Consider the following 21,665-nt stretch of genomic DNA (forward strand, 5'->3'; position numbering starts at 1 on the left):
AACAAACAAAAAACATCTGGTTTATTTTATACTCTAAACTTTATTTAAACCTAGCAATAAATACTTTCATTTTTTGAATAGCTTCATGGTAAATTGTGTCGCTGGCAGCGGCTTATACAACCGGGCTGGTCACGTGACGCCGAAAGGGCAAGCGGGGGGGGCACGCGCAGGGTTTTTTCACACTTTTGTAAACAACATGGCGATTCACGGACTGGCTCTGCTAGCAGACTGATCAAACACTGTGTTCTCAGACCTCCGGCTCTCTAGCTTTGTGAGGGGGTTGTGTTAGACGGTGCGGAAGTTGTACACCGAGCACACGATCCAGTTCGCGGAGAAACGACAAAGAGGTGGACCGACGAGCTGTCAAGAAGATCGTTTGACAGTCCAACGGTAGCCAAATGTTATCGTTAGCATTATTAGCTAGCTCGAACTAAATATTCCCCAAGCATTTTAAACATGACGAGCTAATGTGCAATACACGGATAGTTAGTTTGTACTGAAGGAGTGGAGAGGTTTGCGCCAGTAACTTTAGCTGTTTTAGGTTTAACGCCGTATCCAGCAAACATTATTTCCTAGCTGCTGTGCTTCTCGTCCCTCTCTAAGGTGTCTGGGATCACGTGACGTTGTCAGGTAACCCTGAAATTGTTGTTACACGTCTCGTTATTCTCTCTGGTAGGCCATCTTCAGTCTATGGGCTCACAGTCCAGTTCTGGGATGTCTGGTGGAAGGGGCTCTTCCAGTGGCAACCCAGGAGAGCAGTCTGAAGCGACAGAATCAAACCAGGGCGGCAGCAGCAGCCGAGGCCGCAGGACGGACAGGCAGTCTTCATCAGAGGAGGACGTTGACTTAGCAGAAGTGCTGGCTTACTTACTGAGGAGGTGATTTTCACTGTTAAAAACGCTCAATCTGATACCACCCAGGGCCCAGGTTTGTAGCAGAGGTACTATGGAGCTGTTTTGGTGAAAGTAGGTCATAACTAGCAGAAGTAAAAATGAGCAATTAATACATAAAAACACAAGTGCAATAAAGTCAAAGTCCTTCTAGTAGCAAGTCATACCACTTGGCAGCAATATGCAATGGTGCAGTGCAATACATCCATCCACCACTTGTCTGGGTCATGGAGGCAGCAGTCTTAAGCAAGAGCTCCTCCTTTTAGCCGAGAGACGTAATGGTTATTAAAGATGATGGCACTCAAAGCATTCCACAATTCAAACTGTGGGAGAGTTCTGCAACAGCAAAAATGTTGATAGAAGTAAAACTTGTTGGGGGCAAGGGAAGAAAGCTTTTTATTAACACATGGCTGGTGATTCTGTGTGCGCAGTTTATACGTCCTGCTGACAACTGAAATTAGAATGAGATAATTCTTCAAAATTACTGCCCAGAGGCGTTTCGTGGTGGCATCCAAGTGGTGAGGACTACATGTTTTTGGACTGCCCTGGGGACTTGTAGCATTAGTTCATTACTTTACATTTCTTGAAGTCAGAACTAGGACAGAAGCCTTTATCACATATGTGTGTAGTTGCTGCAGTGAAAATGACTTGTGTGTGGTGAGCGTATCGGGCGCTTATTAAATGACATTTAGAGGCAAATAGAAGTAATGCATGCAGTGTTCTATCTCACTGCCAAAGAGCAAATAATTGAAATGTCACATCACATTCCAGTGCTGCAAAGCTAAGTGGGGGTTAAGGTTTTCCCATTTCAGTTTGATTTAATTGCACTTGGAGAGGCTGGGAATTTTTTTGGATATTCCTCTAATAGTTTCTTTAGTGAACCGTGACATTGGCAGGGCCTGCTCTCGTGACCAGAGGGAACCGAGATCTGCAAGAAAAAACATTTAACATTTCTCACTTCTTTAGCGTTTAAATGTCGTCATTGCTACATGTTGTACAGCTGGACCATTTAGCTTTGGTTTCCACCTATCAAGTCTTTTTTTTTCTTTCTAGTTACATCTTTGCACTAGGGCAATAGATAATTAGATTAATCATAACTGATTAATTGACTGGTTGCTTGCATGTGCAGGGGTCAGGTAAGACTGGTCCATGGCAGTGGAGCCACGGGGCTGCAGCTGGTCCAGTCGTATTCTGACTCTGATGAAGACAGCGATGGGGCCTGGGATGGACGGCTGGGTGACCGCTATAATCCACCAGGTAACCTCCCACTGACACAGGGCAGGAAAATAAGTAGTTTTTTACTTGTTGGTTTACTCTTCATTTATACCCCTAAATGCATCGTTACAATGATCACATAATATGGAAAGCTAACAGATCTATTTAGAGTGCAGCCATTGCAGTGCAGAAATACATATAATTACTTTAGGACGATGTCTTCTCTTTCCAAGTAGTGAAGCAGTGGATGAATGTCAGTAAGGTTTCATTTAGAGACATGAAACCTTACACTAATGTTATTGTCTTGTTTTCTCTGCCATCCCAAAAATGTTATTTATGGAAACTTCAATTCAGTTTTTTATTTTCTAGAACTAGTGAGGCCTAAATACTGTTTCTTCTTCCTTTTGTGTGTTTCTTCTTTTCCTCTCTTTGCATCGTCTGTCAATCAGTGATGGATCAAACATAAAACAATGTTTCAATTGTCAAAAATTTCCATGGATTGTTCTCTCAAATATGTAGGACAGCTAATCGGAGCATGCCTGAAGTTCTGAGAGCTTGTTGTTGAATGTGAGCTCCTACTGAGGCTTGTTCTTTGTGTTCTCCCTTTAGTGGACACCCAACCTGACACACACGAAGTGGACCGGAGTGAGATCCGCACTCAGATCCTGCTGGCCACCGCCTCCTCTTCCTTGAAAGGCTATCGCAGTTTCACTCGCATGCTAGCAGAGGTCAGACCCCAGAAATAAAATCTAAATGGAAAATAATTGCGGCACTGGAGTCGTATTAGTTTTGTTTATAGAGTTCAGTGAAATTATGAAACTGCAAACAAATGTTTTTGTGTGCAGAGAGAAAAAGGCAGATGTAGAGGCTCCAGTTTTTCCCACGGAGAGTGCAGTCGTATCCGTACGCAGTAAGTAACTTTGGAGTATTTAAAATCTAAATTAGAATTAAGTAGCAGTTAGTTTAGCATGACTAAAATCTTGATTGGACCATTGTGCTCTGTTGGAGTGGAGGGATAACTGCACAATTGCTGTGAAAATATACAATGCATTGGACATGAAGAAGACGAAATATTAAAATTGTGACCCCGGTGTTCTTCTACAGTTTCCTGCCAAACTATGTGTCCCACAAGGATACATACCAGCAGAAAGCCTTCTGTGGAGTGTACAGCGAGGATGGCAACATGTTCCTCTCTGCCTGCCAAGGTAAATAGCACGAGGTCCAACATGAGGATCGAGAGGGGCTGAATCAGATCTGATTTTTATTCTGAGTGTTTGTTTAAAGCTGCTGCGTGGACCACCAAATCATGCTGTGTTGTGTACAGACTGTGTTCAGGCGGAGAGAAGTATTGTTGGACTTTTCTCATGTTCTAAAAAACAAATATCAAGCGCATCATAAGTTCCTATTTCCTCATTTAATGATTAATGGATGAAGTTACTGTTTTGTAAGCAAACTAAACAAGTGGAGGACAACATGTCTCACCACGTCTCACCACGTCTCACCTGACACTTGCCTAACTGTCACGACTATTCTTCTTGTATTATATCTCTGTTAGTGATCAGCAGCAAGCGCTGAACAACAAACCAGAGGCTGGTGACAGACATGTGTAAATGAGTCCTTATACTGATTAGTCTTACAGACAAAATGGAAAAAGTGAAATAAAGCACTCTGTTTGTACCCAAGGAATAAAAAAAAAAAAAAGGACTTTGTCACAAACTCTGAAGGACCTGTAAAAAAAACAAACAAAAACAAAAGCGAGTCTTTGTGTTTTTGTTTTGTTTTTCTTGCTGCAGACCAGAACATCCGCCTGTACGACACCAGTAGGGGGCGTTTTCACCTGTGGCGAACGGTAAAGGCCCGTGACGTGGGCTGGAGCGTGCTGGACGTCTGCTTCACCCCCGACGCGCACCACGTGCTCTACTCCAGTTGGTCTGACTACAGTAAGAATATGGGACTTGTAAGATATTGCATGATGAAATGAGTAAAAAAGTTTGCCATCATTAGAATAATTAATTCTGTAAAGATTCAGCAAACCCATAAATCTTCATGATTAGCTCTTTTTTTAATAGTTGGGATTATAAATCCACTTTTCCTGAAAATCTGGGACTGTTCGTGAACTGTAAATCAAATACATAACAGCATATTTGTAAGTCATTTAGAACCTTAAACAGAGCAGACACAACAATTCAGAATATAAGGCTGGGACAGGTGCAGGTTTTCTTTTTTGTTTTTTTAACAACACAGGGAATTTTTTTTAGAACTATAAAACTAATCATTTTGAAAAACTAATCTTTTCCTATTGTATTTTCTATTTTCTACTGTAGCTGCACAAATCTTGTCATATTTTTCCCTTCCTAATGCGGCAGAAATTTTTATTATATTGTGGATGTGTGCAGAATGTGGTTTAACATTGATTTGCTGAAATTAGCAAGGTCTTTGCTGAAAAGCCATTGTCTGCATAGCAGCATTTATTTTCCAAACCTTTACTGTTAAGCATTAATGGTGCCTTCACAGATGTGTAAGTTATCCAGTATTACCATCACGGATGTTGCTTTTTGAACTGCCAAGGCAGATGATCCTTCTCCTTTGTGTTGTCGATGTCCAGAAAGACTATCAGGATTTGATTTGTTAGACCACAGGTTGTTTTGTGGCTTTAAAGAAGAAATTATATTACATTTATTTTTAAAAATGTTCAGAAATAAAAAGTATTTTAAGATACTAAATAAGAGTAAATAACACAGAAAAACCAAGTGGTGTGTCTTATATCCTAAGTGCAAAATACATTCACCCACCACTTCATTAGTTATGCCTGTGCAGCTGCTCATTAACGCAAATGTCTGATCAGCCAATCACATGTCAGCAACTCGGTGCATTCAGGCATGTAGACATGGTCAGGGTGACCTGCTGAAGTTCAAACTGAGCATCAGAATGGAGAAGAAAGGTGATTTCAGTGACTGAACGTGGCATAATTGTTGGTGTCACGCAGGCTTGTCTGAGTGTTTCAGAAACGACTGATCTGCTGGGATTTTCCCACACAGGGTTGGCAGAAAATGGTCTGAGAAACTGAAAATATCCAGTGAGCAGCGGTTCTCTGGGTGAAAATACCTTGTTGATGTCAGAGAGGAATGACCAGACCGTGACTCAAATAACCACTCATTACAAACAAGGTGTGCAGAAGAGCATCTCTGAATGCATAACATGTTAAACCTTGAAGCAGATGGGCTACAACAGCAGAAGACCCGACTGTGTCACTGCTGTCAGCTAAGAACAGGAAACACAGGCTCACCCAAGTTGGACAGTACAAGGTTGGAAAATGTCTCAATGAGGAGTTTCACTTTCTGCCATCACATTTGGATGGTGGGGTTAGAACTGCATGAAAGCATGGGTCCCCCTGTATCATTGGTTCAAGCTGCTGGTGCTGCTGTAATGGTGTGTGGAATATTGTCTTGCTACACTTTGGGCTTCTTACAGCAGCATAACATGCCACGTCACGAAGATCAAATAATGTCAAACTGGTTTCTTTAACATCACAATGAGTTCATTGTGTTCAAAATGGCCTCTACAGTCACCAGATTTCAATATGATGAAGCACCTTTGGGATTTGTGACAAATCCGCAGCAACTGTGTGATGATGTCATATCGAGATAGACTAAAACCTCTGAGGAATGTTGAAAGTAGAGCCTTTAACAGCATCACTTGTGAGAAATAGGAAGAAGTGAATAAATGAATCAGGAAGTGATTTCTTTCATATTGCAAGTGCTTTTACATTAGCCACAGCTTCCAAGAGTTTTCTGGTTTTTGTTTTGTTTTTTAGCTGCATATCAACCACGTTTTTAGCTGTGATGTTTTATTCATACGTGTCTCTCTGTTCCTCCCCCACAGTTCATATGTGCAGTATAGATGGAGACAGTGAAAACCACACCGCCCTGGACCTCAAGTTAGTGTTTCCCTTCATAGTAACTTATAACATTACGGAGCAGGTAATCTATCATTCCTTACCAGCAGGCCCTCCTCTCCCTTCATTACCACCTGGATGAATGATGCTGTCAGAACTTGTCACCCCAACATCCATCCTCTCGCTCTGTGTGCGCTCCTTTTGTTAAAAATAGATCATTAATTCAACAAAGCACTGCCATTAAACTCACAGCTCTCCTAACAAAAACATTGTTTAAAAGGTGATGCTTGCCTTCATAAAGCCTTTATGTTATCCCACACCAAAAAAATAATAAAGTAGATAGAGTGTGGTTGTAAATCAGTAATTGTGCTCTTACTGCAGTGTCCAACCTGTGTGTGTGTGTGTGTGTGTGTGTGTGTGTGTGTGTACGCTGTTGTGCTTTGTAGTCCAGATGAGAGGAGGTTCTGTGTGTTCTCGCTGGCTGCGTCCACAGATGGCAAAGAGATCCTGGGAGGGTGAGTACAATTTGCTTTTATGTTTCAAGGCAGTGACTGACAGGGTTGAAATGAGGACTGAAGGCTCTTTATGAAATTTGAATTCAAGAAAAACTCTGCTTTTCTTCCATTTGTTGGCGGTATATTCGAAATATATTTATTAGAGCCTGTATTAAATTTTGAAAACGGTTAATATAAACATGAAGCACATTTAAACCTCACTTGGGGGATTTCTTTCTTTCTTTTTCTCAGCCTCTCTTCTCTCTCATTTCAGAGCAAATGACGGCTGCCTTTACGTTTTTGATCTTGAGCAGAATAAACGAATGTTGAAGGTTAGTGTGTCTTTGTCTGCATTTATGTCTTTTTGCTCGCGCGCCGCCTCGGCCATGCCCATTTCAGCGTCGCGTCCATGTCTGTCTGATTTGCGTTTCATCCTTCGGTCAAGGTTAGCCAGATACAGCGGAGCAGAAACTGCGCTGGTCTACATAAAGTTTTACACCGTCCTGCAGTCTAATATGGCAGCGAAGAGTCCAGCTCCACCACACAGTGGGACGGTGGGGGTTAAACCTACTGCCCTCCCTCCTCCCGTAACCGCCCCGTGCGCAGAAGTCAGCATTCGACCTCAACCATCTGCTTCGTCTCTGTCGTCCGCCCGTTTCTCTGTCTGTCCCTCCTAATTACCTCAGTGTTGTGGTGTGTTTCTGTGCTTTTATCTCTCAACTTTTTATTAGTTGTTTGTACTTTCACTGTCACTTCCTCATGTGCAGCGCTAGACTTTCCACGATTCAGTGCAGTGATGGGAAACTGAAGTCAGGGCATTTTGCTGCTGTGGTTCCAGTTACTGTTTTTCCCCATTGGAGGGAAGGATTTCTGCAAATCAATAGAAAACTGTTGAGGCCGATCTTTGTCTCACAATGAGACGTTCATATTCTCTCTCAAGATGACGGTCATCTCGTCCACTGAATGGGTTTAGTGATTATAAAATGATGTGAATCACACGCTGTGGCCTTCACAGTCACCTGTTACAGATGGCCTCCACATCATTAAAACGGCAAATAATGAAATGTCGTATGAAAGAAAGCAGTTCAGTTATTCCGCTAGACCTCGTTCATCACCGTGCTTCAACACTTCATGTTGAGTTATCCTTTCATTTGTGACACATCCTTTTATCTAGCGATTTATTTCATCTTCTTGCACATAAAGAACAAAACTAACAAACAGTTGTACTGCTGTAATTACTAACAGCTACATCTTTGCATTTGGAGACTCACAACCATGCTGCGTGTATAAAGCCTGTTTGTAGCACAGCCTTGGAAGCTTATGTACTGAAAAGTCTTGAGTTTCAGTGTGCAGCAGCCTTGAAGAAAAATGCTCCTTTCATTACTTCTACGTAGGCACAGACATGCATAAGTGCACACACACACACACACACACTTTTCACAACAACATGTAAATAGCCCACTTGTAAATAGCACATTCTTGCACACATGTGCACACGCTCCATACAGTAAACACTGACTCTCTTTCTTTTGCTGCCGTCCTCATCAGATTGATGCCCACGAGGACGATGTGAACGCGGTAGCGTTCGCCGACAGCTCGTCCCAGCTGCTCTTCTCTGGCAGCGATGACGCACTGTGCAAGGTGTGGGACAGACGGACGCTGCGGGAGGACAGACCGCAGCCTGTTGGACAGCTGGCCGGCCACCGAGACGGCATCACCTTCATCCACAGCAAGGTGTGTGTGTGTGTGTGTGTGTGTGTGTGTGTGTGTGGTGGTGGTGGTGAGGGGTCTCTCAGGAAAAAGTTTGCCAGTTACTTGGAAATGGTTTAAATGAGAACATTAATCGTGCAGGACGTTTATTTAATCACATGTATTGTTCTAACACTCAGATCTCGCTCTTGTTTTTTTCCATTTTGTCACGGTGCCAGGGTGACGCTCGCTACCTGATCAGCAACTCGAAGGACCAGTCCATCAAGCTGTGGGATGTCAGGAAGTTCTCGCCCAAAGAGGGGCTGGCAGCTTCCCGCCTGGCTGTCACCCAGCAAAACTGGGACTACCGTTGGCAGCAGGTTCCCCAGAGAGGTGAGGAGGGGAGGGACCGAAGAAGGGCGAAAGGGAGGTACTCGTGGTAAATGAGTCAGAGGGGAAGCTAGAGGACGAGAGGAGGAGAGGTCACAAAGAGGAGGAGATAAAGATAAAATGATGTTATTAAAAAAGAGAGAGAGGAGGCAGTGACAGGGAGTGTGTGTGTGTGTGTGTGTGTGTGTGTGTGTGTGTGTGTGTGTGTGTCGTGAGGATAAAAAGACAGTAAAGCCACACGTAGGGAGAGTGATTACCATTACAAGCCAAAGAGGAGGGAAGGAGTGGAGGAGAGGTGAAGGATAGGAGTTTGGATAATGAGATAGAGCAGGAAGAGAGGAGGAGGAGACGAGGCGGTAAAAAACTAAACAAAATGAAACGATCTAGTTCAGGGTGCAGTTTCTTTTAAGCTTGATATAAATCTACACTGTCTTTTGGATTAAAGTTGAGGTCGAGTGTGAGGAAAGAGCATAAACAGTAAAAAAAAATAAAATAAAAAAAATAATAAAATGGAGAAATCCTTGTTATTTTGTTATTTAGCAGCTTTGTGTTTGTTTACTTGCTCCTCGCAGCCCTGAAGAGACACAAGCTGACAGGGGACACCTCAGTAATGACCTACCGAGGTCATGGCGTCCTCCACACCCTGATACGCTGCCGTTTCTCACCAGAGTTCAGCACCGGGCAGAGATTCATCTACTCCGGCTGTTCCACGGGCAAAATCGTCAGTAAGTGACTCTGTGTGTGTCTGTCAGTGTGTAAACGGAGATAAAGTCTGCGTGAGCTGATGCACAAAGTAATATTTGAAGAATCGAAAATCAGTTGAACCCTGTGTGTGTGTGTGTGTGTGTGTGTGTGTCCAGTCTACGATGTGCTGACCGGCACGGTGGTAACCAGACTGGTGGGCCACGACGCGTGCGTGAGAGATGTCAGTTGGCACCCGTACGAGGACAACATCATCAGCAGCTCTGTGAGTGCGGTTAATGCAGAAAGTGTCCTGCTGGAATCAGCGTGTGAAAGCTCGTCATCATAAATATCACATTAAACCCAAAAGAAAGCCCTTTCCAGAAGTTGTAAAAAGATTTAATAGAGTGGCGTTAATCCCAGACACTGTTTCCTCTACTAATGGAGTAAGGCGTAATTTAGAAAAGTCTGAGACAATTTGATACGTTTTCTGGTAATTAGGGGAAAAAAATGACCATTTGCAGAAATAAACGACTGTTTTCCCCCCTCACATATTCCATTAAATTAGACTTTTTAGCACTTTCACTACTACCACTACTTGATAAAATGGAAAACAACATTAAAGCGGTGCAAATGAACTGAGCTGTTTCGACTAGAAGAAGGAAGCAGACATGAGATGCAGAGTACTTTATGTTTATACTTTACACTGCTGAGGCCTGGACCTAATCACACACAAGCAAAGCTGGATTTATGGTCGTGCAGTGCTGCTTCCTTGCGTAGCTCTTTGGGCGTGCAGAGAGGAGGATTGTGGGAGTTTAACCAGCAGAGAGGCTACAGCGAGGGTGCAGTCCTGCAGAAAGTAAACACAGCTTTGCCCCCGAGCAACGCGTCAGAGGAAAAAGGGAATTAAAAATCCCAAAACGCAAAATGAGAAGCGCAGAAATTGGAGGTTTTCCACATATTTTCACTCAACCACTAAGTAGGTCTGCAGAACTCTGCGTAGCACGTATGCGCTATTGATGTAGTAGCATATCAAGACCATAAATTTAGCTCTTTGCTTGGCTAATGAAAATGCTGCTTCTTTTCCATTTGTGGTTAAAAGCTGCCGCTTGTTTTGTTGGCATAAAGCATGAATCATGTCACCGTTATTTAACAGAGCAGACAGGCTCTGCAGCTGTTTTAAAAGTGATAACAAGAACTTAGAGGGCACAGTTAATATTTTTTAACCTCTGATCTCCATCCTTTCTCTACAGTGGGACGGAGCGGTTCGAATGTGGGAGCACAGACAAACCCATCCACTAGACGAGGAGCGAGACACGGCAAGGGGAGGAGGAGGAGGAGGAGGAGGAGAGGAAGGGAGCTGTTGGAGGAAGTGATGTCACCACAGAGGAAGGCAGTGAGCTCAGAAGGCCTGGGAGAGACTTGAGTATCTGCTAACGTTAGTGCGGGATATTAGTGATTAAAATCAAAGCGTGGCTGTGAAGAGTTCACCGGGAAGGCGCCGGAGCCTCGCGCTGTCCAGTGCCGATCGGAGCACGGCAGGACGGCTGTTGCCGCCTGCAGCTGTTTTTCTTTTTTCCCCTCTGTTTTTTGTTTTTTGCCTCATGTCTTGCACAGAATAAGCAGGCCAGAGCTTTTTCAATCCAGCCTGGGACATTTTACTCAAAATGCGCTGAAGCTGCACTTAATGAGCTGTTGGAATTAAACGATAAGTTAGTGATTATATACATATATACACACATATATATGGAAAAAACAACAACTTTGGATGTTGCAGGGGAACGTAATGATGATAATTTTGTAAAAATGTATAGAATTTTAATTTGTTTGTTTGTGTGTGTGCGTGTGCGCGCGTGTGTGTTCAGGGAGTGTATTTAGATTGTCGTCGGTGTCCTGAGTCTGTTTGGACTCTGCTGTTATGTATAACACAACACAGGCTGTGTCCTATTTTAGGGAACATCTACCTTTACAGACTCAACATATAGTCATAAACATTTTTTTTCCTGTTGTCAAACTCATGAAGCTGATAATTGCATTAGCTTTCCTGAGTTTATTCAAAACTCGACAGACTCAAGGAAGTTTCATAGTCATTATTCGACCTGGTCTGCCTCATCAGAAAGAGTTTGAAAGTTTTCGCTGTTATTCTGAATCCTCTGTAGGCTTCCTCAAGGCTAATGTTAACTCCCTGTCCCTCAGACACAGCAATATTCTCGTTCCAGGGTCAGCACTCAGTGTAATTTTTGGCTAAATGTAAGCCTGTGATTTGATTCAACGATTTGATTGTGTGTGATTAATGTGTTCAAGTCAGCACTTTGGGGAAGGGGAACACGCACATGGTTTCAAAATGATCTGTATATGCAATTTTCAGGTGTTTATATCAAAGCTCATATTTCACTCTCAGACTTTGCAGTTATAATAAAAACCTTTCTTCAAGCGTATCACGAAGGGGCTGTTGGTCATTGATCAGATGTTTCAGGCTTTAAAAGTGTGGGAGCTGCAGGAGAAACTAGAACGACACTTCAAACAACACACACGACTCACAGGATGGGATTTTTAAACATTTGTCATTGAGCTTCTCTGTGTGTTTTATAGAGCTAACTGCAGCTGCCAGATATGCATTAGCCAGTAACACACGCACACACTGGACACACAGTTGACAATTAGCTGCTACAGGAGCCATAGCAAAGTTGTCTGAAGGTCATTGTAATGTCAGCAGTGCACTTACCGGCCTAAAATTAGACCTAACATACTTTGGCGTGCCTGGTTTCATTTACACCTACTGTTCTGACTTCTTACAAAAGACTCCAAAGCTCTGCTGGAAAAGTGCATCATCACAGCTTTTAGTGAATTTCAAAAGTTTGTGCTCATCATTTATTATTTACTACACTGGAAAGCTTTCTCTGAATAACTTTGAAGACTAATGAAAGAAACCAAAAATCCACCACCTTGTGGAAGTTAGCAGCCCGTCTGCCATTAGTCTGCACTGGCTTGTGAAAACGGCATCAGTGTGCTTTATGTGAGCATGAGTACCATGGAAAGACTAAATGCAGTCCATTTGGCTCAGACGGTTGAAGGGGGGCTTTAAGAAGCTCCGGCCTGAGTACTGAGCCTGGAAATAAAGCAGACTGAACGTGCTGTGAGAAATGCAGCTGTCCATGGCGCCAAATGCAAGCTGGCAACTGCTTATAACTTAAATTAGTTTTGGCTCCAGCAGCTGATTCCTAGACTGGAGAGTCCTGAAGGAGAGAACCGGAAAAGGAGCCAAAGGAGCTAAATGATCCAAGGTCAGAATGAGACTACTATTATTATTTTTTTTTCCTAATGCAGGAAATGCAAATATAAGTGAGCAGCATCACACGAGAGCTATTGAAAAGAACTGGGAGCTTTGTCACGAACTAAAGATTCATTTTGTTTACTTTTTAAATGTGTTGGAGCATTGCTGTGAAAATAATGGGGTCAGTTACAGCAGCAAGCATTACCGCATCTTCTCTTTCTGCCTACAGGGGGAGGGGTTTTGAGGGAAAAGGGGACATGAGGGGGGGGGGGTTGTATTTTTGTAAACCATGTGTTCTCTCGCGTGCCTGACAGTGATAGAATAGAAAGGTCCTGGAGTGGGACGGGTGTCCTTTTTGCAGACAAAAGCAAGCGAGGCAGACTCCACAAAGAGGGAGGACGAACGCGGGTCGAACAACATGAATCTAAAGACAGGAAACTCCTCAAATGGCTTCACACCAGAGATCAGTTTGGATAAACTACACCGGATGGCTGCAGAGCTGATACTGCCCGGACGATCCATCTTGAGGCTCCTGAACACTGTTCTGGAGTTTGTTACAAACTTTCTGGCCCGAGTTTTAGGAAGCAGCCTGATCAGAAGACACTTCCACCTGCTGCTGTCTGGGTTGGTCCTCTTTGGGCCTGTGCTCAGCTTCTGGGTATCAAAGTACAGCATCTTTGCAAACAGCAACCACTACCTGTACAGGTGAGGACTCCGGGAGATACTGAATTACTGCTTTCAGTGCTTTGCGTACACCAGGGGTGTCAAACATAAAGCACGGGGGCCAGAATTGGCTATTAGGTGGAGATAGGTGGAGGATCTGTTTGTGGAGAGTTTAGCAATGATTTATCATGATTTAATTGGATGGAAAAAATTGACTTAAATAGCTGTAGTAACTGCTGTCATTGCTAAAGGAAACTGTATATCTTTGATAAAGCCACTGCTCCTTTAATAAACTCTTGACTCTGTAATAAAATCCACCGCACCCTTGCTCACTGTAGTGCTCGCTGGGCTTTTACTGCTTCAGCCCTACTTAATCTGTTTTGGTGGCAAACTTTCACTGAGTCTTTATTCTGAGTCAGCTTGTGGAACAATACAGTTCAGCATTTACAATCATCATAATGTCATTTGGCCCACTGTTTTAGGTTCATATAATCCATCACATATTTTTAAAATCCAGTTATGATATTAAATTATTCCTCATTTATTTTTGTGGATGCTTTGCTGCCACTCATTTGTCACATGTACACTGAGTAAACCCCCCACCAAAACCCAATACAATATTAATATACCACTTTTGAAAAACAAAAGCAGCACTTAAATATTGTATGACAATGTTATTCTGATGTATGATGGTAACTATGAAGCAACAGCAGAATTAAAGTCTTCCTCAGACTGTTCAGTGCACTTACACTTAACTAATTAAGTGAAACCACCGGCTCATCAACTTTGATACCTCACAGCAAGTTTGAGTGAACTGAAAAAGTTAAAAGACTCAGCTTTGCTGTAAAACTTGGTAAAGCTTGGATTTTTATGCATATTACAAAATAGATTTACTTTCTGAGCACTGTGGTTAGCAAGAAGCTCCTGGATCTGACCGGCTGGCTGGCTGGAGTCTGGATGTTCTTTCTCTGGCTTTCTCCCCCAATTCAAAGGCATAAATTTCAGGGTAACTGACAAATCTAAACTGGCCCAAAGTGTGAATGTGAGCATGAATGACTGACTTTCTGCTTCCCCACGATCCTCCTGTTGCTGTGTTTACACATATTTCATTACTGCAGTGTGTTTTGCTCATATATATATATGGTGTGTACTGATATCCTTATTCATCACGCTGTCACAGGAAGTTCCTGAGGTCCACTTGGGGTTGGACCTGCATCTTTACGGGCTCTTTCATCACCCTTCTCTCCCTCTCAGCCCGTCACTCCCCCTCTCTTTCCCTCCGCCACCTCTCTCGAGTAGGCCTCGCGGGTTTGCTCTGGTGGGGTTGTCGGCACCTCCTGACCCTGTTGGAGGATGCAGCGGGGACCTGTTACGAGCCCATGACCCCAGGCCAGGACGGCCAGAGCCTGGCCTCCCCAGTACAGCCTCTGCTGCTCCTCCATGAAGACCAGAACAAGGCCTCCTGCCTGAAAGCCCACATGCTGTGGCGAGGGTACGAAGTCTCCCAGGACGTCCTCATCCTCTGCTTCTGCTGTCTGCTGCTTGTCGAGGAAATGTGCGTCTTTGGTCATCACTTGGAGCGACAGAAGCCTCTGCAGAGGTCACCCGGGACCCCGCTGAGAATCATTTTCCTCCTGTGTGTTCTTCTCCTCCTTGTTTGGATGTTTCTGCTACTGTGTTTGCTTGCATACTTCCCAAAGTTTCCCTCCCAGCAGCTAGGTGGAGCTCTGGGCTACCTGGGGTGGAGAGGACTCTATCAGGGATTGTACAGACTCGGATCGAGATGGGGTTGTCCTGGTTTGCCCAGAGAGGGACTTTCTACCACGGTGCACACCAACAAACAGCCTTAGTAGTATGACACGCTTAATGAAAATGGTGAGATTTTGGCACTGAAATGTCCTTCAAAGCTCAGGAACGAACTGCCAAACCCTCTTTCAAGACTGCATGCTGTAAATGTGACATCACGTTAATAGTTTGCTTTCTTTAGAGGTCAAAATTAGTCCATAAACAAGCTTAGAAATCTCATTCAGACAAAGTAAGTGAGAAAAACTGCTGCTTTATTGTGTAATATGAACCAAAATGCAGGCACAGTTAGAAAAAGATTTCTGAGAGCAGGTGTATCATTACTTGATGAAGAGTGTCATTCTACACTGGTTGTTGCTTATTAAAAAAAAAGAGCCTGGAGTCAGTCTCAGTAGATGAGCGCTTTCCCATCTCCTCTGGGTCTCTTAATCTTGTCAAAGTTCTTGTTAATGATGTCAAACAGCACAGCCTGGAGAGAGAAATAAAGACACCGAGTGTGATGCAGAAGCAGGATGATATAGGGAAGACAGACAGTTTACAGGGAGTCATAAAAGAGAGGGACGTCCAGATATGGAGCTGTAATCACGTCAAACAGCTCCTTTCATCATCGCCCGCAACGCCTTGTTCATTAGCGGCATCAAACACGGGAGGACAATGGCCGAAGGAAAGAGACGAGCTGATTAATGGACGGGAGACGAAGCGCCAATCAATTTAACACAAGCACTGCAATTAGTTTAATTACCCTCCTATTAAGAAGGAATGGATTCCATTTAAGCTGCCGCTCCCGCCGCTTGGACACGACGGGCATATTTTACACCCAAGCCGCTCGATTTAAAATACAGAGCATGAAAACAGCAGATGGTACACAGAGTGTGGATCATGAGATTTATAAGGTTCAGGATACGCGCAGTCAGAGAGGGCCAAGTGTAAGCAAGAGGCAGTGGCTGTCTTACGTATGTATTGCGGATGTCCAAGACCACAAGGCGGAGCTCGCAGTATTGATATTGGTCCAGCTCATGGACCAGCTGTCTGTAGTCTCCCTGCAGCAGAAAACACACATCACAAACAGTGAGCGTATAAACAAAACATTGTGTAGTATGATAAGTACATGACACAACAACATGCATCTAATTTATGCGGGAGAGAACGTCCTCATAAGTGCTTTTTTTTTTTCAGCGCACCGGCACACATTTTTGTCATTCACACATTAATATGCAGATTAGGATGCACAGCGGGAGACACTGACCACGTGGGGCGATTTGGAGGCTTTGGCCACAGCGTCACCCCTCTCGTTGTAATACCTGCCAAAATAAGGAGAAGAGAGGAGTTACAGTACCACCCACCTGTTTTAAAATAGCCCCCAGCATTTCGCTAAATGTCACATCCAATGCCACGTTCAAGACATCAGTCTGGTTTTTAATAAAAAGACAAAGCAGGAGACCGTGCCTCTCATTCTCTGTTAGATTTTCTCACTTTTAAATGTAGAATTGAAGCCTTTCACACTGATTCTGCTTATATCTATATGACTTTTTTTCTGTTTGACTTCACTAAATAAAGATGGATGAGACCCTCTGAAAGCCTGAATTGCTGTTCATCTGTGTAGATTTCTGAGTAATTGTGGATATTCTTATGACACTGAATGCGTCTCCACGGCTGCCTGTGTGTTTGCACAGAGCAGATTTCGTGGTTTTCTCTGCCAAATACTTTTGATGGAGCAATGTGAGGTCTGTTTTCCTGTGCTGTACACTGGCTGCGTCAGTGCAGGCTCTTACTTTGAAATCTGAGTCTGGAATCCTTCAATCTTGGTGCGTGTGTTGGTCAGCAGCTCAAACACTTTCTCCTGGTGGACACGAAGGAAGATTTAAAATGCAGCTGGATAAATTGCACCCTAAAGATAGACTCCACACGCCATTGTTTACCAACCTGGACAGCCACTCCGAAATTGTTACCATCCTCAATTTTAGGAATCTGGAGTTGCACCCACATTGACACCTGCCAGGAAAATAAAAAGAAAAAAACCCCACTAGTATAATATACAAGACTTTTTATCACATTAATATTTTCTCGACATAAAACCCGACAGATTTTTCTCCACATAAAGTTCTGAGACTGACCGTGTTGAGCTTCTCCTTCAGTGTCTGGATCTCAGTTTTGACCTTCGGCAGGAGGCTCTCCACCTGCTCATTGGTGCAGATGGGACCACATGGAGGGCCTGGAGGACAGAGGATATCACTCCTTCACTTAGTGAGCTGCAGATTTACTTTTCTAATATAGAAAAAGTTCCTTATGCCCTTGCTATCTTCCAGTTAGCTAATCAGTGTGTAAACGGTATTTAAACTGTCGTCAGCTCATGAGCCACAGTAGACTCATCAGTTTGTTACAAAGGAGCAAGAAAAGCAATTATATGTTTCATACATGTGTTTGGAGCCTTTTGTCCTGCAGTATTTATTGTCCTTATTTACAGGAATACGTTTACTGCTAAATGGATTCATCTTTCTTTCTATTTTTCCCCATTTACCTGCGTCTTCATCCTCTTTATCGCTGTCCTTGTCTTTCTTCCCCTCCTTAGCCTCCTTCTGTAAAATAAGAATAGAAGGCATCAGGTCGCAGTTTTTGCTGATGATTAATCTCCAAGACAGCTAGGTTGCACGCCTTTTTCTTTTCTGGCTTTTCAACCTCGGGATCTCTGTTGGATTCTTTTTCTTTGCTTAAGACATGTAACCCAGTTGCAGCAATCTGTGCCCCTTGATATTCTAAGGGGACTCCGGCAGCTCCCGAAAGTTGTGCAACTACCCCAAATATTCTCCTAACCCTAGTTAAAAAAACCCCCAGTGGCATTAGCTACACGGCTCTCTGCCCTCCTCTAAATCCCTGCACAAGTATTAGTTCAAGACACACAGCCTTTGTACGGTTTATAAAAATCTGAAATTCACAGCCGACTGAAGTAACATAAAAGGCCCGCTCGCTGCCAGTTTGTAAAACAGCCCTTGGAAATTGCACAGTGATTGGTTGTCATGGTAACTGGGGACTCAGCATTGTGTCTTTATATAATGAAACACTAAATATAAACCCTGAGCCGAGGACCCCAATTGAGAGGAGGCTCTATGAAGAAATTCAAAGGTTAGACAAATAAAACACAGATGTGAGGCTCCTCGATACGAAAGCCATTACATCTGGGTAATGGAAAAACAGCCGTCCTTCATAAATCACCCCGAATGCTCCTTTATTGGATTTATATCACAGTTTTAAAGAACAGTCTTCTGGGATGGAGTCCCCACCTCCTCTTTTTTCTTGCGCTTGGCCTCCTCTTTAGCTGGATCGGGTATCGGGATGTCGAGTGGAGCCTTTAAAGAAGGCAGGTCGTTGCATCTGAAAGACTGACGCACAAACACAAGTCACACAATGTGAGAATCAAGAGCCCAGTGATATGCCCCCACAGTCACACAGGTGGTACCTTCAGCAGCTCCTGCAGCTCTTCGAGCTTCTGAGGGAAATATGTTGACACCAGCACCTCCGCCTGTTAAAACCAAGTAACAAAATCCACATTAATAATTCAAATTTGTGAAGCAGAGTTGGGAAAGATTTCTCATTTTCGTTTGAGTTACCTCCTTCGTGAGCTTTTGGCAGAAGTCGTCCACCTAGGATAAAGAAGTCACAGCTTTTAGGCTTGCTTATAAATGACCATTTTATTTAGACCCTGCTGCTGCTCACCTCCCGTGACCCCTGCTGTCCGTGGACCCATGAAAACAAACACTTATGTGAACACTAGCTCGCCTGCTAGCATCACTGACACACTAACCATGTAAGTGAAGGGAAAAGAGAGTTAGCTTGCTGCTACATAACACTTTGTGCTAGCGGACTCACCTGTTTCTTCGACTTGAGGCGAATATCCACAGCAGCCATGTCGTCTCTGGAGAGGAGAAGTTGTTTATTAAAGTATAGTAAAGGCTTTGACTTCACAGGAGGCGGTTAGAAAGAAGAATATGCTCTCTTTCTGTGTAATTCAATGCCGTGGACAAATACTCACAGTTACTCAGCATAAAAAGCGAAAATGAAAGTAAAGAGTGTTTTAGACAGTTCCGTACTTTCCTGCAATAATAGCGAATGGACGTGTTGCATTGTGGGCCGTGTAGTTTTATTTGACATTATTATATTTTAAAAGGAGCAGTCGACTTCTCATTTCCCGGAAAATTGGGCTGTGAAGGGAAACAGAGTGGGGAAGTCTACAAGCAAAAACAGCTAAGAGAAATGAGTTTCTGTGTGGCAGTAATTATTTCTTTGTCTTCGAAGGGCTAACCCTCATCCTAGAATAAAAAAAGTCACCTAACTCAAGGGATGAACCAATGTTGAGTCTAAACATACACAATTTAGCAACAAGAACCAATTCTTAAGGCACTTTAATAGCAGCCTGTCACAAAAACATATTTCGCCCCCTCATCGTTAAATCTGCAAAAATACCAAAGATTACTTAATTTGACAGGCATAAAATTATACTTGTGGACTAACAAAGTGATTGCTAAAAAGCTATTAGCTGAAAACCTGACATTTATCTGAGCATTGTGCAGTATGTCCTTAAAGAATTGAGGAACCTATCCTCAAAAACAGGATGATAAACCTAAAAAATAGATAGACCTAAAAAAACTGTCTACAGCAGAAGAACAGTATCTGAAAGTCATGTCCTTAGAAACAGGAAAACAATACATCAAAAAACTGACACAGGACCTGAGAGACGCATCTGACCTTTTATTCATCTACTGTTCACTGAAGCCTGGTCAGAAATGGCCTCAGTGGCTGTCAGTAAGCCTTTCTTAAAGAAGGGGGAACAAGGAGGAAAAGCTGAGATTACACAAGAATTAAATCACAGTGATGTCCTTCAAAGCACCTGGACAACTATTCCTGAAGACTACAGAAGAAATTACAAGAAAGCTGCCTAAGAGAATTCAGGATGTGTGGATCTTACGAATGCTGACTAAAGCTTGTTAGATTGCACAAACTCTGTTTTTGTCTCATATTGTCTCATATTCTGATATATTCTGTATTATGCTTGCACATGTTTCAATAAATCACTGCTCTTATTTTCCATTTTTATAGCAACATATGCAGAAATGACTCAAGACTTTTGCATAGTACTGTATATCAATTTTTGTGTCCAAAACTATTATATCTATTATAATATTTATTACTCTGTTTATTTTATTGTATTATTTTTTGTTGTCTTCTTTTTTCCTCTTCTTCTTCTTCTTTTTTTGTAAAAGCAAAATTCTTTGGACCCAGTAACCCAAACTAAAAATCAGTGCAATATCTGAAAAATAATTTAGAAAAACAAAAAAAAAAAAATCTTAAATCACATTTAATACTCAGATTGACCATATTTCTGTCCTCTCAGTTATGTGCACAGAGAGAGCTGCTGCCCTTTTCTTCAGCACTCGTTGTGGTGGGATATGATGTTTTAAGGCTTCACACAAATATGACTATTCAACAAAAATGTGGTCATTTAAAGCTTTAATGAATGCAGCATCACTTTTAGAAAATGTTACAAACATTGCTATTAATTCTATATATATATATATATATATATATATTTAATTATTGTAAAACTCCATGTCTCATGTTAGATGTGTAAACAAACTCTCTCCACTGGTGGGTGCTGTTGTTCAGTGTGGAGTAAAGAAAAAGGGGTTATGAAGACAAACTACAGATAATGACTGACAGCTTCAGTAAACGTGGCCTATAAAGATATGTGTTGCTTTTTTAGTGATTGTTGTTGTTTTTTTTAATCTTCATCAAATCATTAAATAAAGCTTAAAAGAACCTGAAAGATTCTTCTAAGATTTGATTTTGTGTTTTAAATCTTTGCTGGCTTAAACTACAGGAATAAAAGTAAAAGTGACAAACTTTTGAAAAAAGAAAAAGAGCACTACTCATTATTGATAGGTGAGCGTCTCTGCTGCTGCACCAATATTCTGCTGTCACAATAGCTCTTTCATCAGGAGCTGTGTGGACAGAGGCATGGGCTGATCCAGTCAGTGTAAAGAGTAAAACAAATAAAGATACCTGAGTGAAGAGAAGACACGTCAGAGCCTCCCACTGTAAACAGGATACCGTCCAACTACAGGTCATACTGCTATTACGTGCCAGCACACTCTGAGCTGGGACGTTAAACCTATCATGTCTAATGACAAAAAGAGAGTAAACACCCCATGCAGCTTTAACCACTTTGTTAAATCCTTCTCTTATTTATTGCCCACTGTTGGAGTGTTGGAGAGCACATAAGTATATAGTTGTTTTCTCTTCACCTGTAGTATATGGCACCATTAAATGTAACACTAGAAAAACAATCACTCAGCAGACATGAGGTGAGGTGACAGTTCAGAGCAAAGGGCGGTGGCTGTACTCGACTGAACTCCATTAGCTATTGCAGCTTTGATTTTGACTGGGTGAGCGATTAAAGGTCTGCACTGTGTTATTCAGTTTGGGGAGGACGTTGAGAAATACTCCAGACAAAGTTCATGCGACTGAACAGGAGTGCAGAAAGAGAGAGGTGGCTTCATGATTGGCTGGCGTGAAAGTAAATGACTTTATTTACAGACCTGTCACATTAACACTAATGGAGTATGTGTGTTTCAGACAGAAAGCATGCAGCGCGGAGCCTTTGATGCTCTTGCAAACCA

The 21,665-nt window shown here is 42.7% G+C and overlaps 3 protein-coding genes and 1 long non-coding RNA gene across 4 annotated transcripts; 2 read left to right on the plus strand and 2 right to left on the minus strand.

Moving 5' to 3' along the window:
- Positions 1–167: 167 nt before the first annotated feature.
- On the plus strand, positions 168–11,503 carry dcaf11 (ddb1 and cul4 associated factor 11). The gene is made up of 15 exons (XM_003459496.5): positions 168–390; positions 677–878; positions 2,020–2,147; positions 2,715–2,833; positions 2,951–3,015; positions 3,210–3,310; positions 3,899–4,045; positions 5,988–6,042; positions 6,447–6,515; positions 6,769–6,826; positions 8,043–8,228; positions 8,423–8,576; positions 9,146–9,298; positions 9,434–9,540; positions 10,508–11,503. Exons 2-15 carry the CDS (start codon positions 691–693, stop codon positions 10,628–10,630), a joined length of 1,653 nt encoding a protein of 550 aa, XP_003459544.1. The 5' UTR covers positions 168–390; positions 677–690; the 3' UTR covers positions 10,631–11,503.
- LOC112847790 (uncharacterized) lies at positions 688–2,011 on the minus strand. Its single transcript, XR_003221579.1, has 2 exons — positions 1,058–2,011; positions 688–976 (listed from the first exon to the last, which is right to left on the minus strand). It is a non-coding gene; the product is annotated as an uncharacterized LOC112847790 (long non-coding RNA).
- Positions 11,504–11,815: 312 nt separating the features above from the next.
- On the plus strand, positions 11,816–15,433 carry fitm1 (fat storage inducing transmembrane protein 1). Its single transcript, XM_003459497.5, has 2 exons — positions 11,816–13,233; positions 14,372–15,433. The coding sequence occupies exons 1-2, from the start codon at positions 12,947–12,949 to the stop codon at positions 15,039–15,041; spliced, it is 957 nt and encodes a 318-aa protein (XP_003459545.1). The 5' UTR covers positions 11,816–12,946; the 3' UTR covers positions 15,042–15,433.
- psme1 (proteasome activator subunit 1) lies at positions 15,228–19,106 on the minus strand. The gene is made up of 12 exons (XM_003459489.5): positions 19,022–19,106; positions 18,859–18,904; positions 18,600–18,632; positions 18,449–18,511; positions 18,273–18,371; positions 17,513–17,570; positions 17,109–17,206; positions 16,918–16,986; positions 16,767–16,834; positions 16,241–16,295; positions 15,948–16,034; positions 15,228–15,463 (listed from the first exon to the last, which is right to left on the minus strand). The coding sequence occupies exons 2-12, from the start codon at positions 18,895–18,897 to the stop codon at positions 15,383–15,385; spliced, it is 750 nt and encodes a 249-aa protein (XP_003459537.1). The 5' UTR covers positions 18,898–18,904; positions 19,022–19,106; the 3' UTR covers positions 15,228–15,382.
- Between the last annotated feature and the right edge of the window lie 2,559 nt (positions 19,107–21,665).

This window comes from Oreochromis niloticus, linkage group LG9, assembly GCF_001858045.2.
Source record: "Oreochromis niloticus isolate F11D_XX linkage group LG9, O_niloticus_UMD_NMBU, whole genome shotgun sequence".
NCBI lineage: Eukaryota > Metazoa > Chordata > Actinopteri > Cichliformes > Cichlidae > Oreochromis > Oreochromis niloticus.

Bases quoted from the DNA above. Each gene is read 5' to 3' on its own strand.
- dcaf11 (XM_003459496.5), top strand. From the start codon at position 691: ATGGGCTCACAGTCCAGTTCTGGGATGTCTGGTGGAAGGGGCTCTTCC. The intron at 6,827-8,042 runs GTTAGTGTGTCT...CGTCCTCATCAG, and splicing joins AGAATAAACGAATGTTGAAG to ATTGATGCCCACGAGGACGA. The intron at 8,229-8,422 runs GTGTGTGTGTGT...TCACGGTGCCAG, and splicing joins TCACCTTCATCCACAGCAAG to GGTGACGCTCGCTACCTGAT.
- fitm1 (XM_003459497.5), top strand. From the start codon at position 12,947: ATGAATCTAAAGACAGGAAACTCCTCAAATGGCTTCACACCAGAGATC. The intron at 13,234-14,371 runs GTGAGGACTCCG...ACGCTGTCACAG, and splicing joins AGCAACCACTACCTGTACAG to GAAGTTCCTGAGGTCCACTT.
- psme1 (XM_003459489.5), bottom strand. From the start codon at position 18,897: ATGGCTGCTGTGGATATTCGCCTCAAGTCGAAGAAACAG. The intron at 18,512-18,599 runs GTAACTCAAACG...TGGTTTTAACAG, and splicing joins GCCAAAAGCTCACGAAGGAG to GCGGAGGTGCTGGTGTCAAC. The intron at 16,296-16,766 runs GTAAGAGCCTGC...TTATTTTGGCAG, and splicing joins TTCCAGACTCAGATTTCAAA to GTATTACAACGAGAGGGGTG.